At 37.4% G+C, this 18,613-nt stretch overlaps 1 protein-coding gene across 1 annotated transcript in view; it reads right to left on the bottom strand.

Moving 5' to 3' along the window:
* The window catches only part of LOC112046593 (protein sickie), a 292,815-nt gene extending 275,279 nt beyond the window's left edge, over positions 1-17,536 (bottom strand). Inside the window, exon 1 of the mRNA XM_052881318.1 lies at positions 17,471-17,536. Coding sequence (XP_052737278.1) covers positions 17,471-17,521 — 51 coding nt within the window. The 5' untranslated portion in view covers positions 17,522-17,536. The remainder of the gene's footprint in view (positions 1-17,470) is intronic.
* Between the last annotated feature and the right edge of the window lie 1,077 nt (positions 17,537-18,613).

The raw sequence follows: 18,613 nt of genomic DNA, 5'->3' as shown, positions 1-18,613 counted from the left end.
AAAGAAATATGACACATATAAATATTCCCGCCTCCGTACGCTGTTTCATAAATCCAAGACAAAATCCATTATCACCTCTTACTTAAAGTTATACTTAAAATCCAGTCATATTGCAATGAAAATTCCTTTCACTACACACACAGTTCACTCAATTACATTTACGCGTGGTAATATAAGGCCGGGTACACACTACACATAAACACAGGCCGGAGGTTTCCCGCCAGAGGCCGCGGCTGTACGCGAAGGGCGCGCGTGGCGCACTGCCGCCCTAGGCGGAAAAACAACCATGCAGCCTCCACCCCGCCGCCCTCCGGATGCGCATTTGCAGTCCTTTTACCTTCTGCCTTCAAGTCTAGCCTTAAAGGTCTATTAACCTATTTATTGCCTTCTTTGCACTAGAGTAGTCTACTTGGAAGTGAAGAATTGTTTCGTTTTGCACCTTTTAAACGTGCATTTTTGCTTTCCTCACAATTGTTATCAGAAAGCATAATAAATATAAACTTATATTATAAAGAGGTGAGATTAGATTTCTTGTTTGTTTGTTGTAATGGGCCGATTTTAAAAGTTATTTGACCAATGTAAAGCTAAATTATCAACGAATATCATAGGCAATGTATATGTTTTAAATCTTGATCTTTAACATATTATGTTAATTATTGTGTGTGCATAAATGCTGTTGGCCTATCTAAAAAAAATACACATATATTTTATTATCATATTCCCACGGGAATGTGAAATACACGTGTGTTTCAATCTATACTAATCTTATAAAGATTATTTGTTTGTTTATTTGTTTGATTAAACGCGCTAATCTCAGGAACTACTGGTCTGATTTGAAAAATTCTTTCAGTGTTAGATAGCCCTATAGAATAGAAAGAATTATCGGGGAAGGCTATAGGCTATATTTTATCCCCTTATTCCTTCAGAAACGGGAACCACGCGGGTAAAACTACTCGGCGTCAGCTAGTACTACATAATAGTCTATGATAAATAAACAATAATACAACTTGCAATGCATTTTAAATACTTATGAAAAGAATTTCCTCAGATAAATTATGACAAAATTATTTTTCTATTACATCTTACAGAAACGTTTCTAAGATTAAGAATACGTGGCACGTACTAAGTTCAAGAATACAGCAACAAAACAATATATTTCAGAACAAGGGGCATTCGGTCACGTAGAGTTAGATAACTCGAATTGACAACTTTCAGTGAGAGAAGATAGCTTTTTGATCTCGACTCGAAACTCCTTTAAAGCTTACCTACTGTTTGTGAGATGTATTTTATTTTGAGTAAGGAAATAAACTGATCAAAAAGAACGACTTTACTATTCATCTTTTTAGGGCTTATGTATTGGTGATTACTATAGATGTACGATTATGTATTCTGTGACAATATTCGAATTCGTATGATATTATAGAATCAAAACTAAAGTTTGGTGACGACCCTATTCAATCTTAACCAAATTTAAAACAGCGATATGTGGTTGCTTCCACAATATCTTAAAAAAAAACCTAAATGCAATATAAGTAATACAATTGATTATATGCCTAATAACAGCATTTTACCTACTAAAAATATGTCTCTAAAAATCTTAGAAATTAAAAAGAAAAAAATATATTATAATAAAAAGAGATAAACTAAAAAGAGAAAAACAAGTAGGTACTTATCACAATATCTGTATAAAATTCTGACTAAATTCTTTATGTTGCTGCATGCGGTGACAAACATTGGTATTTCATTCTTTGCCCGTAAGAAAGTATTTGTCCCCGCCTGCAGCACCACAAAGAATTTAGTCAGAACTTTATACAGATATTGTGTTTTGATAAAAATATATTTCTTCAAACTTTTTAGTTTCTTTAAGACACACCTTTTATTTTAAATATAAGTAAGTACAGACGATGCCATTTATATGGCCTATGGCCACTACCACAATTCTAATGAACTCAATGACACCTCATGTGTCAAAATCCGTCCAGCCGTTAGGGCTGTAGGGCGTGCCAAAGAAATGGACTTATATATACACCCATACAAACATAGAAACATAAACACATACATACGCTCGAAAAACATTACCCTCCTTCTGAAACAGTCGGGTAAAAAAAGGAAAAACACTCGTAAAAATGTAAAATCTCCTTATTAAAGTAGAACATGAAGTAGAAATAAGTTGAACTTAAGCCGAAAGAAGTGACAGTAACCGTGTCCATTTCACGCTTCGACGCCTGCATAAATGAGTCCGAGTGAAGTACCCTCGCTGTCCGCTTACACCACCCTTGCACCTACAACCTAGAACTGGTGACTTGCGCTTTGAATAAGTATTTTAATGAGTATACCACATACACTTTGTAAATGTATAATTGAAATTTTTATACAAAAATTAGTAAATATATAAATGCGAAAGGTTTTTTCATCACGAAATCTCGAAAACCGCTTGATGTACAAAGCTGAAATTTGACAGGCAAGTAATTTATATATATTCGGCTTGTTATCGCTGCGTTGCAACGACTTATAAGGCGCCCATCGTACGGACGGCTTCAGTTCAGTGTGCTCGTGGCATTCGAGCCGTCCACATCTCTTGTGTAATTCTTTATGGGTTACTTGGGATAGGCGGGGAGAGTGACTTGAGTGGAAAAGGGGAGTGTTTGTTAACAGTCAAAGGTACCTTTAACCCTACACACATCGTTCACAAGTGCGTGACTTCACTCAAGGTCATTCTCTGCCATTCTAGGGTCTTATTTTGGTTACAGTTTGATTTGTTAATTAAGTTGTCCTGACAAATGTGAATCATAACCTTTGTTTGACATTAGTTTTTTATTTTTGTAATCACCTTTGATTCTGCTAAAAATTCTGAATATGGTTTTCTAAAACGTATACATTCACTCCAAAGCCTTACCGTCATTTACGTATTCCTCTAGATTAACTTTTTATATGTTACACAGGTATATCTTTTATTACTTTACTATCTATTTATAAGTTTACATTTAACTAAGCTTTAATTTTTAACCATGCTGTAACTGTAGAGATTAAGACAAACATTGCTGAAATTCAGCTTCCGAATAGAGATTATCGCCAAATACTCCGTTGATTTCCATTAGCAAACATAACGACTAAAGTATAGTTTCTTTGGTACAGTGGTAACCCTATGGTCCTGGGTTCCAATCCTACACTCCTCTCCTGGGGTCTAGCCATGGAATAACTACTGAGCTTTTCTTCCTTCTAAGACATTTTTAGAAAAATTCATAGCCCGGAGTTGATGAAAAATATGATGGTGCCTTAAGAGAGCACGTTGACATCGGTCGTCGCCTCGTCGGTTATAATCATTAACATCTGTGTAGCAGTGAGTTGGCCATATCTGTCGCAGAACAGATGGCCGCTGGGGCAGATGTGTTCTGGAGTGGAGACCACGTACCAGCAAGCGCAGTGTAAGACGCCCTCCAGCTAGATGGTGGACGACATTCAGAAGGTAGTGAAAAGTGGCTGGATGAGGAAGGCGGAGGATCGGGTATGGTGGCTCGCTCTCGGAAAGGCTTAAGTCCAGCAATGAACGGATACAGGCTGATGATGACCTTAACCCCACCTATCCGCATTGATGCAGCATGGTGGATCTAAGCTGCATATCCCGTCCCCTATAAGGAGGCAGTACTGGGGTCAGTACTATTTTAAGGCCACTATAGTGATCCTTAAAATAGGCTGATAATGAGATATTCTTCACGTAGATTAGGTAGGTACCTAACACAAATATCGCTAATTAAACCAGAATCCAACTAAACCTCAGGCAATACATACTTTACAAAGGTAATGAAGTCTAGACTAGATCCTGGAACACATCGTAGCTTACAAAGTTCGATAACTAAGTTTATAATGTACTGTGCGGTTGAGCTTCAGTTAATGCCTCGTCCACACGATGGACTAACGCAGCCTATGCCGAGTTTAGAGAGACTAGTTTATGAGATAATGATCTGTTAACTGTGACTATCAATAGCCAGTCATTCAAAAGTCATCTAGTTTCATAGAAAGTGACTAACATTATCGTAGTTGCTACCCATGGTAGCGAGAAAGGATGTAGAAACCGAAAGGAGTGTGGAATTTTCATCCTCTTACGAATCATCTTAAAAATCTTAAATCTTACGAAAGAACTTACGAATCATCTGCGCTTACACTAAGATGACATGTGCATTTGTATGCATATGTGATACGTATCCATGGCTTCCCAGAATAAATTGTCTGTAATTTATAGAAAAAATTTTTAATTTTTTTTTATTCTTTACAAGTTAGCCCTTGACTACAATCTCACTTGGTAAGTGATTATGCAATCTAAAATGGAAGCGGGACATCTTGTTAGGAGTAGGATTAAATACTACACCTCTTTCGGTTTCTACACGACATCGTACCGGAATGCTAAATTAATTGGCGGTACGTCTTTGCCGGTAGGGTGATAACTACCCACGGCCTAAGCCTCCCACCAGCAAGAACTTATTAAGAAAACCTCAATCGGCCCAGCAGAGGATCGAACCCAGGACCTCCGTCTTGTAAATCCACCGCGTATAACACTGCGCCATGGAGGCCGTCAAATTCAAATTCATCCATTTAGAAATTACGACGCTTCAACAGACTGACACTAGATAATAAACTTAAAACACTCCTCTTTTTTCGACAATATATGTTATTGACGCAGTTATAGTCAACAGGTATAGCCCGCCATAACAAAGGAATTTAATTGGATCAAGTTTGTATTCATTTGGCCAACAATTGAACCAACGCAGACGCTTGGCTCGAATGATAATAGCCAACCTTTTAAGCTCATTACACACTCACACATTACCAGTTGGAATCGCTTGCCAAAACCGTGGTCGTTTGCGACTTACTAATAGGTTGTATTTTGGCTGAGCATGTTGATTATATTATTGTGCAAGTGTACGTATGAATTCAATACAAAAAATGCTGTATATTTAATAATCCATACACATACTATCTATAATTTCATAGTTATGAGTTTGTTATTATGTTTTCTCGATTATGCAAGCCACTAAAATGATTTTCATTCTATTTTTACCAATGGAAATTTATCATCATTATCAACCTGTAGTAACGTCCCACAACAGCTTAGACTCGCCACGTTCCTTCAATGTGGCGGATTTATGACGATTTAATTCTTATATGTCACTAGCTGACGCCGCGCAGTTTCACCCGCGAGGTTCTCGTTCCCGTAGGAGTATTCCGTTCCTCGATAAATGGGCTATCTAACACTGAAAGAATTTTTCAAATCGGGCCAGTAGCTCCTGAGATTAGCGCGTTCAATGAAACAAACAAACATACAGACTCTTCAGCTTTATATATTAGTATAGATTATGGCCGTGACCTAATGTACTCTTTGAGGTACGGGAATGTAGAATCACTGCAGGATGAGAAATTTTACAGGTTTTTTTTTTTTAAATTAAGAGCTTAAGCTTAATATTACCTCTAAGTATAACAGGTTTAAAGGCAGTGCCAAGAAACAAATTAAACCGATCAATAGAAAGGACATATAGGTACGATGTTATTTTTCGCTTTTTATAGTAGGTTCATCTTTGAAATCGGTTTTTCGGTAAAAGATTTTATTTTATTAATACAATCAAATAAATATAAAATGAACAATTGTATTAAAAAAAACACATCTATACTAATGGTTTGGGGTGTAATTCTTAATGGAAGCACTTTTGATAGGGTAGCGCCCTTTAACTTAAGAAACTACCCCTGTAGACCAAACTGCGATACGTATTGTTTTATTTGATTCTGTAGATAGCTTCAATGTTAAATTACAAATAATTTCTTATAAATGTCTAAGTAACTCTTCTTTTAACAATCTATTTCTATTCCTTTTTATAAGCTTTTATCTTCATCAGGTTTTACAGGTGTGTGAAACACGTAAAATTTTCTGAACGAAAACTGATATAAATTTCATCCAAATCTCTTAAAAAACCCATATTTTAGAATTTAAACTATCGTGAGTATTATTCATATTAATTTATTATGAAACTAGTCGGGCATACTCCGACGGTGTATCACGTAAGTTTTAGCCATGTTTTATAATAAATAAAAAACCCATATTATTACAATACTTAAGTTTTATTTACCAATAGGAATTAACCGTATATACCTAACTAGTGCAAAATAAAAATACGCAGTAAAACTCTTAGGTGAAATGAAAGCATGTAATGAAAGTTCGGGGCAACCTCCCGGGCGTGTGGTGTGGCGATCATAAATTGCTCGGTTTGATTAGACGATTGCAGCGGGCGCTCGCCCTCGGTGCATCGATGCATTGCCATCTAAGGGGTGTTCTTTTATATGACTGCCTAAAAAAGGATTCTACTATTTTTACGATATTTTTTATCTATTTATTAAAAACAAAACAACATCAAGCTAGACCTTGAGAACAATCTTGCGAAGGGGATGTTGGCATACTTGGAAGAATTTTATTCTACCCATACCTGACACTTTCACCTTTTTTTTTTTATTCTTTACTAGTTAGCCCTTGACTACAATCTCACCTGATGGTAAGTGATGATGCAGTCTAAGATGGAAGCGGGCTTGTTAGGAGGAGGATGAAAATCCACAGTCCTTTCGGTTTCTACACGGCATTGTACCGGACCGCTAAATCGCTTGTCGGTACGACTCTGCCGGTAGGGTGGTAACTAGTCACGGCCGAAGCCTCCCACCAGCCAGACCTGGACCAATTAAGAAAACCTCAATCAGCCCAGGCGAGAATCGAACCAAAGACCTCTGCGCCACGGAAGCCGTCTACGTGGCATAGTTACAACATCGATAAATAGCGGTACGTCTTTTCCGGTAGGATGGTAAGTATGCCGATGCCGATGCCAATAGATCTGACCTTCGCCAATTTAGAAAATATAAAATCCTAAACAGACCCGAGCTATTAATGAAACTCGGTACCTAACTACTACTAACTGCGCCAGAGAATGTAACAATAAAATAATAAAAATGTACTCATATCTATAAAATATATTATGTATAAAAATTTTCTGTGGTAGATCTATCTTTAAATTCCGATTTAAAATTAAATAATCCACATTAAAAGGTCTATATTTAATACAAACTGAAACCCAACTTATTTTTAGGTTTAATTTACGTAGTAATTTTCTTTAAGAAACAGTACTTTTAATGTTGCTTCAGGCCATAACCATAAATTGGCGATAAAATTTATCATTTAAATATAATGTAAGTATTTAATAAATATCTTTTGAGATAATTTTTATATGTAAAATACAAATAGAGCAAGATTTTTTAATGTCGATATTTCGACCCAGTTGCATAGATCGTGGTTACGACGGGACTCTATCGTGGTATGTACCCGTTTAAATAATATTCATAATGAACAACCACGAAATAAGTTTAAAAACCAAAAGTTTACAAATAGAGCAACCTGTACAGCGTCACAGTGCCGTCTACTTTTGGGATTACTATTGTAAGAAGGGGATCATAGGTTTCTTTCCTATAAAATATGTTCCCAAACTTTCCATTTATGAAAAAATTGTGGACGTTGATGCAACAAACAGTAATTTTATTATTATTAATGATCTAGACTCTAGAATAATAGGACTGAAGGAGGGCCTCTTTATGATGAACTCCTTCTTCAAGAAGCCACCACACAGGAAATGGACCTGGATGAGCCCCGATGGTTCCACGAAAAATGAGATTGACTTCATCTTGTCTACCAAACGGCAAATATTCAACGATGTTTCTGTGATCCATAGGGTGAAAACCGGTAGCGATCACCGAATGGTTAGAGGCACGTTGAATATCAACGTTCAGCTGGAACGGTATCGACTGGTGAAGTCTACGCTCCGACCTACTCGTGCCCATATCCAAAACCCCGAGTCCTTTCAACTAGAACTGCAGAACCGCTTTGATTGCCTAGCAAATTGCGAAACTGTGGACGATCTGAACAACAGGTTCGTGGAAACTGTCCATTCCGTTGGGTCTAAGTTCTATAAGACCCACCGTACGAAAAGAACCAAAAAGTTCTCAGACCATACACTTAAACTCATGGAAGAGAGGCAAGAAATGAGATTGCAGTCTTCAGCAGATGCGTCAAAATACCGACAAATCAGTAGACAGATCTCTAAGTCGCAAACCAGCGACTTGCGAAACTTCAATACCGAGCGTATTAAAAATGCGATTGAAAACAATCGCGGCTCGAAAGTTTTCGCCAGAGATCTGTCTATTGGACAGAGGCAGCTGACACGTTTGAAGACCGAGCACGGTAATCTGATTTCTTCCAAGCCCGAGTTATTAAGTGAGGTCGAGAAGTTCTATGGACAGCTATACATGACTACTCAGCAGCCTGTTGACAACTTGGCTAAAGACCCCAGAGCCAAATTGACCCGACACTATACCGAAGATATCCCGGACGTCAGCCTATACGAGATTAGTGTGGCTCTCAAACAACTGAAGAACAATAAGGCGCCAGGTGAGGACGGAATCACAGCAGAACTCCTGAAAGCGGGTGGAAAACCGATACTTAAAGTCCTTCAGCGATTGTTCAATTCCGTCATTCACGAGGGCACGACGCCTGAGGCGTGGCATAGGAGCGTGGTGGTTCTGTTCTTCAAAAAAGGTGACAACACCTTGCTGAAGAATTACAGACCCATCTCGCTGCTAAGCCATGTTTACAAATTGTTCTCGAGAGTCATTACGAATCGTCTCGCTAATAGGTTTGACGACTTCCAGCCTCCCGAACAAGCCGGTTTCCGAAAAGGCTTTAGTACCATAGACCACATCCATACGTTGCGGCAGGTTATACAGAAGACTCACGAGTATAACCAGCCACTTTGCTTAGCGTTTGTGGACTATGAGAAAGCCTTCGATTCGGTGGAAACCTGGGCTGTGCTAAGGTCATTGCAGAGATGCCGAATTGATTACAGGTATATCCAAGCGTTGAAGTGCTTGTACGAAAACGCCACTATGTCAGTCCGTATTCAGGATCAGACTACGAGGCCAATCCAGTTGCAGCGAGGAGTGCGTCAGGGAGATGTGATCTCTCCGAAGCTATTTACCGCCGCATTGGAAGACGTCTTTAAGCTTCTGGACTGGGGCGGACTTGGCATCAACATCAATGGCGAGTACATCACTCAACTGCGGTTCGCGGATGATGTAGTCATCATGGCACAGACTCTGGATGACCTTAGTACTATGCTCAATGACCTCAGCAGCGTTTCTCAACAGGTGGGTCTGAAAATGAACATGGGCAAAACAAAAATAATGTGTAATGCTCATGTATCGCTCCACCCAGTTATAGTTGAGAACGCTGCACTCGAAATTGTAGACGAATACATATACCTAGGACATATGATCCAGTTAGGTAGGTCCAATTTCGAGAAAGAGGTGAACCGTCGAATCCAACTCGGCTGGGCTGCATTCGGGAAACTTCGCGACATCTTTTCGTCCGAAATTCCTCAGTGCCTGAAGACAAAAGTCTTCGAACAGTGCGTGTTGCCAGTGATGACCTATGGTTCCGAGACTTGGTCGCTAACTATGGGCCTCATAAGAAGGCTCAGAGTCACACAGCGGGCGATGGAACGAGCTATGTTAGGAGTATCTCTGCGTGATCGAATCAGAAATGAGGAGATCCGCAGAAGAACCAAAGTCACCGACATAGCTCAACGAGTTGCGAAGCTGAAGTGGCAATGGGCGGGGCACATAGTGCGAAGAGCCGATGGACGTTGGGGTCCCAAAGTGCTGGAATGGCGACCCCGCACTAGTAAGCGCAGTGTTGGCCGACCCCCCACCAGGTGGACTGACGACATCAAGCGAGTCGCAGGGATTCGCTGGATGCAGTTGGCTCAGTATCGTGATGTTTGGAAGTCCCTACAAAAGGCCTATGTCCTGCAGTGGACGTCCATCGGCTGATATGATGATGATGATGATGATGAGACTCTAGAATTCTATATCTAAGATCCTCATATCTCGGTAAAACTTACTAATAAAAATTTCAATAAGAACACAACGAAATTTTGAAACGTTTTCGTCTTCGTCACGTCCCCGATTAAGTGGTTAGTATAAGTAAACTTGACTTGATGAGCAGCATAACAGGAACATGACTAGTGACTACACTTCACTATTGTAGTGATAGGAAGGTAGGCTTGCACTTCATGCACGCAAAAATTACCTGCTTATCCTGAGGACTGAAGAAGCTATACGTGTTGTAGAACAAATTTGATTTTTTTTTAATTTGTACGTACCTATGCCTATGTTGCTACTGTGTGCACACCACTTCTTAGGTACGGCTATAAAAAAACTAGCCTAGACGCGTTGTTTCGAAAATTAGATGAAACTTTAAAGTACAGCGTACTTTGGGAGGCGCTGGCTTATCGTGTGAATAATCGCAGTGAGCCATGTTGGGATTTGATGAAAGAATTCGGGATCATCTGAAGGACGCGATGACGTCACCTACGGACTCTAACAGCGTAGGTTCATTACTCATAGTGCCTACTTACCTACTTTGTATTTCAAATAAATTTTAATCTAAAGATAGTTTAGTGAAACCTTCTTTTTGTATTGAGTTCAAAGCGTTATTTTTTAAATTAAAATAACCATAAAAATACTAATAATAATCAGCATCACTCATATTGCTAGCCGTATATAACCTAAGTGGTTAATACCATATAGTATGAGGGTGAAGGGTGAATACGATAAGGTTAACCTTAGCTAGTGTACCTAAGTCCTTCAATAACTTACGATATCTTAGGTATTTGTTGCCCTCCTATGTCTGTAACTTCGTAGATAGTCTTTAAACCAAAGCACATCACTACTGGAAAAGTAGCAATAGCATAGCACTAACACTAAGTATTGATAGAGCTAGTGTGGACACTTCTTTACATGAACACAAAGAACTCTACTATTCCTTGATGTAAGTTCAACTTTACTGACTACAGTAAATCGTATTTAGAACTCTACTAATCCTGAAATGTCCATTACAGCATGTTGCACATTTGTATGTAAGTAGCTCTTTAATGAAGTTATAAAACTAAAAATTAAAAGCTAGGTACCAATTACCTAAATGAAACATTCAGTATATTACCACAGTAATGTACACCACGTAATAGTAAGGTAGACCATCCGTGCATAAAACACGTGCCATTAGCGCCATACATGTGTAAACAAGCCGGTTGTTAACCGATACTATCACACGTCCAGCGGTCCAATGACCATTTGTCGCAATTAACAGGCGAAAGTTAATCTCCACCCCCGCCCCGAGCCCCGCACAGTGTCGCGACACCCTAAATCACAGGCAAGCTGGCCTGTCACAGAGCCGTGTGTCGGCCTCTGTTTCGACTTGCATTTTTGCCTCTGTTGCTGCTTTATAAATAATTGCAAGTTGCAATTGCATTTTTGCTCTCTGTGCATCTATAGTCAAAGCTGTGCATCGATCTGTTTTCGAATTAACGAAATGTTTGTCATAAAGCTACGCAGGTTAAAACTAATTTTAGATACGATACTCTTACCTTCAAACCTTCCTCATATTCTTCCTTCTTCATCCATCAATGTTAGCCGACCGCGCTTAAATTCATTATACTAACGATACACGGTTGTCTTAGAAGGGCCTTCATCCATGAATGCCATTTGAAATCTTGTACGTCGTACGTTTGAAGATTCGTCCTGTTTCAGGCGACATTTAAAATCGTAAAAAATAGCGCGAAAATGTTCTCGACGCAAATCCATTTTTCATGGAGACACGATGATTATAATTAGCTCGCAAAAAATGTGGAGGGAAATTTTGAATTTGGCATGTACCTATTTTCACTTATAAATAATAAGATAAATAAGATAAGATAAATAGACTTTATTTGCACACCACAAAGACAAAAACAAGTGAAATAAAAAACAAATTAGGAAAAGATAAGCATACAAAAGGCGGCCTTATCGCTAAGTAGCGATTTCTTCCAGGCAACCTTCGGTTTAGGAAAACTTAAGGACATCAGGTGGCGTAAAACAAAAATAACCATAGTATTAGTAATACACATCCATACAAATAATCATTTTTTAAATAAATTATAACTGGCCAATCCCTCATACTACTGAACTGATTTGAATGAAATTTAGTACAGAGATAAAGTGAACCTTGGAGCAGAACATATGCTACTTTTTCCCGGAATAGTCCACGGATTCAAAAAAGATTTCCGCTGGTATTTCTATAGTACAATTTACATTCTATTAACAGTATTTTTTTCTTGTAGATAACTAGGTATTTTTACATGATCTTAATTGATATGTATTTATTTAATTATTCAAAATATTTTCTTGCAAGTTGTAACAAACATCTTATTCCACAACGTTGTCCTCTCACAGTATTCTTTAAAATAATTCACATACTTATCTTATTCATTTATCATAACTATGTTGTACCTCATTGATATAACTTGAAGAAAAAAAACACAATGTAAAATAGAGCCATGTGAATACAAACGATACTCCTTTGGTGTGCCATCTAGTTGATTGATGCGCTATCAATAAAACTTCATTGCAGCTACTCGTTACTAGATGGCACGCAATAAAATTGTAAGTTTATTTTATGGTTTTTGTTTAGCTCTATGAATTGTGTAATGGAGTTAAAAAGCATCTATTAATCTATGTAAAAAGCTTATTTTATTATGTGATTAAAGAATATTGATCTAAAATACGAGTAATAATAAGAAATTATTATTTCAGATACATAAAAGATTTTTATTGACTTTGAAAATATTCGTGTGTAGGTACATAAAATTTAGAATATGTTAGGTTAGGTTAAAAAAAAATATTCGATAAAAGAATATTGTTGAACTAGTCGGGCATACTCCGACTTAATCACTTGTTTTAGCCGTGTTTTAGCCGTGTTTCATAATCAATTAATATAAATAACACTCAGGATAGATAAAATTCTAAAATACCGCCTTACATTAATTATATAATGTATTATACATATCTATTGGATAATAAGAACTAAATTACATCCCGTAAAAAACCTTCGAGACCCAACAAAGGCTCTTGCGGCCCTTAATGCTTTATCTTTCGGAAAATTTGAATTCGGATTAAAGGGCCCCCTGAAATCTATGTAAACTGCTTTAATTCGTACGCCCCTGAAATTGCTATCTGTTTACAGTTTAAGTAAAGTAAAGAGAGATAATGCGAACGTTTTCAAATTATCTTTGTGTTTACTTATTTAAGTGTGAAGTTAAACGATTTCTTTATGTACCAGTACCTATGTACCTTTGATCAAAAACAGTTTTTGTGTTAGTATGTATTTTAGTATACCTAACAGAATGAGTATGAGTGTATAGTTCTTCGGCAATGTATTGCTATTAAATGATTGTATTCGCTTTCATAATTAGTATTATGAAAGAAAATACAATCATATAAACAAAATTCATTTATTTCAAGTACTTAGACTCAATTTACAAGCACTTTTGATATGTCAGTTGTAAAGATTTTACCACTGGTTCGGAAGGCAGGTTCTGCTGAGAAAATACCGGCAAGAAACTCAACAGCTGCTCTTTTTTTTAAAAAAACAGTATTATAATTTACAATTGATGACAACATTACATTATTACCACCAATCAAAAAAAAATTATGTCTGTTTACAAATTAAATAACTATCTTTATGTAACATTTCATAGTTAATTACAAATAACTATTGGATAGAACAATATTTACTTGTAACTTTTCAAAGGAGATCATTCACGCTCCATACATTTTTGGGCTCTTTTTTGAAAGTGCCGGCCAACAAAAAAAATGGCACGACTCGTTAGAATTAGCCATTTGGAGCAATAGCTAATATGGCATAAAAGTTGTAGGAGGGCTCTGAACCAAGTTATACAGGTTCGACGATTCGTTATTTCCATACATTTTGTCGATTTTCAAAAGTGCCCGCCAAGAAAAAAACTGATACGTATCGTTAGAACTGCCCATTTGGAGCAATAGTTAGTATGGCACAAATATTGTATTTCTAGTTTTCTTTTCTTAGCGGGCACTTTTAAAAGTTGACAAAATGTATGAAAATAAAGAATCATCGAAACTGTATAATTTGGTTCAGAGCCACCTGACAACTTTTATGCCATATTAGCTATTACTTCAAATGAGTAGTTCTAACGATTCGTGCAATTTTTTTTCGTTTTCCGGCACTTTCAAAAAGGGCTCAAAATGAATGATCTCCTTTTCGAAGAATCAGAGGGAATTTTTTTTCCAATAAAAGTTATCTGAATTTTAAATGTACTTAGATCTAATAGACGACTCGCTTACTGTATTGTATTTATATTATACTAACTGACGCGATTTCACCTGCGTTCCTCTGAAAATAGCGGGGAAAATTTTCACTATGTTGCTGGCTGATAATGTAGCTTTCCCTTGTGTTGATAGAATTTTTAAAGTCGGCTTAGTGGCTTAGGCGTGAAAGCAAAACAAATAAACAAACTCACTTTCGCATTTATAATACAGAAATCTTATTCCCAAATGACAATTTTCCGTCACACGGAAGTGTGTCAATGTTTGTGTTTACGTCACGCTCTGAAAAGCTACAAAGGCCCAGAGTCATAAAGCAGAAAATTCGATTTTCTGGCCCTCGCCTTTTAATGGGCGACCCACATTCAGCCCAACCCTTCTGCTAATCAAACTTACTAAGCCAATCTGCTGTATTATAATATACTGATGGACAAATTGCAATATCTCTCACGACCTGAATTTCAAATTATTTTACTTCGTACGAAGTCTAAAGCTACCTAAGCTAACCTACTTATTTGCGAAAACTATATGAAAATTGATCAAATACTTATGTACTAATTGTGAACAAAAATATAAACAAACATAGAAGCAAACATAGAAGCAAACAAAAAACCCAAGCACAAAAAAACCATCATCTGTGTTGATGGTTTTTTTGTGCTTGGGCTACCCGCAGTTACTTAAAAAAATTACGTTACGATCTTATATTTTCAAGCCTGCGAAGTCCGAAAGCGTTTAGACTTTCCGAGTTCTGCGGGGTGTCTGCGCGGGCTCATTCTCTGCGATTTTAGAACGCAGTACCTACTGAAAACCTAAATACAAACTTCAGGCGATGCTTCTGAGCTCGTCCAAACCCCCCGGTGACGCCGCTGAGGTCCCATAAGGAGTTGGCACTTACACAATCAATAAAAAAAACTAAATACAAACATTGCAATAGCAGTCTAATAGCAAATATGTATTGTGTTGAAGAGATATTAAGAGTTCTGCTTTGCCTACTACGAGAATTTGCACGGTATAGAGTGAAGCTACATAGAGCAGCGGTTCCCAAAAGGGGTTCCGCGAAAATTCAAGATCTCCATATTGTAAATCGTTTCACTTGTGATAATATTAATTGACGTAATTTATAATTCATTTTCAATTAACTTGTTTTAAAATATTGCACTCGAAAATTAAATGGCACCATTTATGAAACCAATATGCTTCTGGCGCGCTACTGCACGCCACGAGACGTAAGTGTATTTCCGTCTTTAGTTTACTTCTTTCTTAGGCTAGGGTTGCGCGGTAAATTTTTTAAACAAAAAGGGTTCTGAAGTCAAAAGAATTCGAGAACCGCTGAAAAATGGTTAAACAAAAAGGGTTCCGAAGTCAAAAGAATTCGGAAACCGCTGATTTAGAGAACTGAGAATGCAGGTAGCAGAACTCTACGTGGGCTTGTATATTATTTACATATATGTATTCTGTGACGTGGGCTCTTGTGTATAGGTATAAGTCTTGAGACTTTAAAAATCAGAGCTGACAACCTCAATACAAACAATGGTTATAACATAAACAATAGCAAATATGTGTACTTGAAGGAATCCGTACATGAACAAGAACGAGCGCTGTTTCATAGTAATCTTTAAGTCGCCAATATTACAGGGGTGGTGCGCCAGATGTTGCAATGTGGGTCGCGGGCTGATAAACGGTCGCGAGCCGGAGGGAATATCGTATCTACGGCATAATGGCTTCTATCTACGAAATAAAGGCTTGCCGCCGCCCGTTAGCCTACTGCAACGCAAGTATAACAGTAGGTAAACCTTTTATTATCTACTAGGCCTCGCGAGCGGCTCGCTCTTTTCGAAGTTTTATTTTCGCGGATTTAAATATGCTTTATAGTTTCTGTCTGATGGATTTCATGCAAAAATATTCAACCACTTGAAAATTTCTATATTAGATAGCAATTTAACAAACATGTAAGAGTGAAAAGCTTAAGACAGAATTTTTTGGCAATGAGTAATAATAACAAATGAATTACATTAATTAATTAATTATGCCTGATGGAAAGCAATAACGTGGTCTAGAGCTGGAACGCGCTTACCTAGACGATGCCTATCCATCTTGAATTGAAGGTGTTTAAATTATAAATGTCAGGAAACCAAATTTTCGCTGAGCGAATTTAGAAACGTAAGCATGCAAATCTATTAAAATTTAGTACAAGTTGCCTAGTCAGTATAGTTTTAAAGAATATTCTAGAAGTAGAAGTTAAAGTATGCACTGCATATAAAAATGATAGAATACAATATTTTAATAAACGTCAATTTTACTACTCAATGTCGGTGTATTTGGGTCATACGAGAGAAATAACTTATTTTATCTTCATGTGACCAGTCACCTAAACCACTTACGCCATACTAAACAATTTAACACCGACAAGCTTTTATGAGGAAATAATGAATAGATGATCCCATTGACCTCAATGGGGAATTCGAGAGAAACCCATAGGAAGTAAGAGAAAAGCTTTGTACCGCATTAATAAAGGTGAGCGAGCCTACGCCGGCTAATGTGTCGTTATGGGTCGTCCTGAAAAATTTCATCTCCCCTAATACGAAAATATTCAAACAAAATTCAACCGTATACATCTAATTTTAGAACTCAATTTGCAGTGGATAGCATTTAACGAAATCGTTTACGCATCGCGCCGAACAGCCTGGCGTTTCAGCCTTCCAAATTTTCGGCTGAAAATATTCTGCTCTTACTGCGTCTATGTTTTAGGTACTATTCGTTCGTGTAAAGCTGTATTTAGTTATCAAAAATATAGGTGATTACGTAAAAAAACGATATTTCCTAAAGTAATTCATGAAATTGAAACTATAGAAATCCAAAATACATTACAAATAGTATGTTTGTGAGGCGGTAGGTATGAGTATTCTTATGAGAAGAAGAATAGCTTAGCCAAAAAAACACTTTTGGAATGTCAAGTTTAACTGCCGGCCGACAAGAAACTTAGCAGTTAATCTGTTAATCTCAGGTGAAGATGACCACCAATTTATGCTTAACAATTACATTTGATATTTTATCACTTGTGCTGAATTTGCAAGGCTGATTCCTAGTAGAAGCTCTCTTTATCTAGCGCCACAATCGAACTATTTCATTTCTACGCTTAATATGCATACAACAAATGCATTTTCCGCAGCATAGACAACTTTTTGTTTTTCTGGTTAGGCTTTAAATGAATTCCCACCTGTATGGTTTCATCATAGGAGTAGTTGCGGCTGGCAGCCGCAGAGCTCATCTCAGTGGCGCTCGCACGTTTGCGGCGGCCGCATCTGCAACAATTCAAACAAATTATGAATTTAATTCATATTTCAACTGCAAGATATATGTGGAGGGAAGAATTTCAACATAAAGGTTTGGTGAGCATCGTGATAAAAATCACAGTAGGTAAGCCATATAGAAAACGAAAGCTGGACGAACATTAAGCAAATTAGGAATGCGGAACCGGGATGTTTTGATACGCATTTAAGGGATATTTACTATGTGGGTGTAGGTACAGATTACTACTAATACTTTGAATAAAATTACTACATACCCTTAAATATATAAACTAGCAATCTGCAAAAAAATCTAACACAAATTGAGATTTGGCGGTAAAAGAACTTATTAAATTATTTAAGGGTAGTTGCCTCGACTGGTGACAGAATGACTGCCTTAATTTTTGCGCAAAGGATCAGCCAGGCTGTCCAATCCGCGGAAATGCAGCCAGTACTTTTGCCACCATTCCACGTGGGTATGATTTGTATAGTTATTAGGATAAGTTAGTTAGTTAGTTAGTAGTAAAGTTCCCTGAAGAACACATATATCACAGGTTTTGAATTTTTTCACGCGTTTTAACAAGTACATTAAGCTAAGCTTGGAGCAACATACTCTTAATACAAGCATTCTGTATTACATCATTTAGCTCAAACGTAGAGAAAAATTAATAAAAATATTGTGTTAAAGTGAACAACGTCTATCGGGTCAACTAAATATAATTATAACGCTTCCAATTAGCTACATACTATGTATTCTTTTTCTAGAAAGCGGGTTAAAATGACACGCATCCTTACAAGTGGGCGCAAATTAAACCGTATCGCGGCAGATGTCGGTCCAAGTCCGCCAAGTCGCTGAAACTCAACTCATGAATAATTAAACGAAGGCGATAACTCAGACCCGCCCGGCGCCCGCCCCGCGGTTTGCGGACGGCGTTCCGAGGAAACGTCGTTTTTATGGCTTAATTAGTTACATCTCGACATTTCGAGTTGCCAGCACCAAATAAACAGCAGAATAGTTTACACTTCTGTTTTTTTGTTACCACCAAATATAATACTTAATGTTTTTTTGTAAC

The sequence above is a fragment of the Bicyclus anynana genome, chromosome 4, assembly GCF_947172395.1.
Source record: "Bicyclus anynana chromosome 4, ilBicAnyn1.1, whole genome shotgun sequence".
NCBI classification, from domain to species: domain Eukaryota; kingdom Metazoa; phylum Arthropoda; class Insecta; order Lepidoptera; family Nymphalidae; genus Bicyclus; species Bicyclus anynana.
The sequence above is the reverse complement of the archived record's forward strand: the minus strand, read 5'-3'. Positions and strand labels throughout refer to the sequence as shown.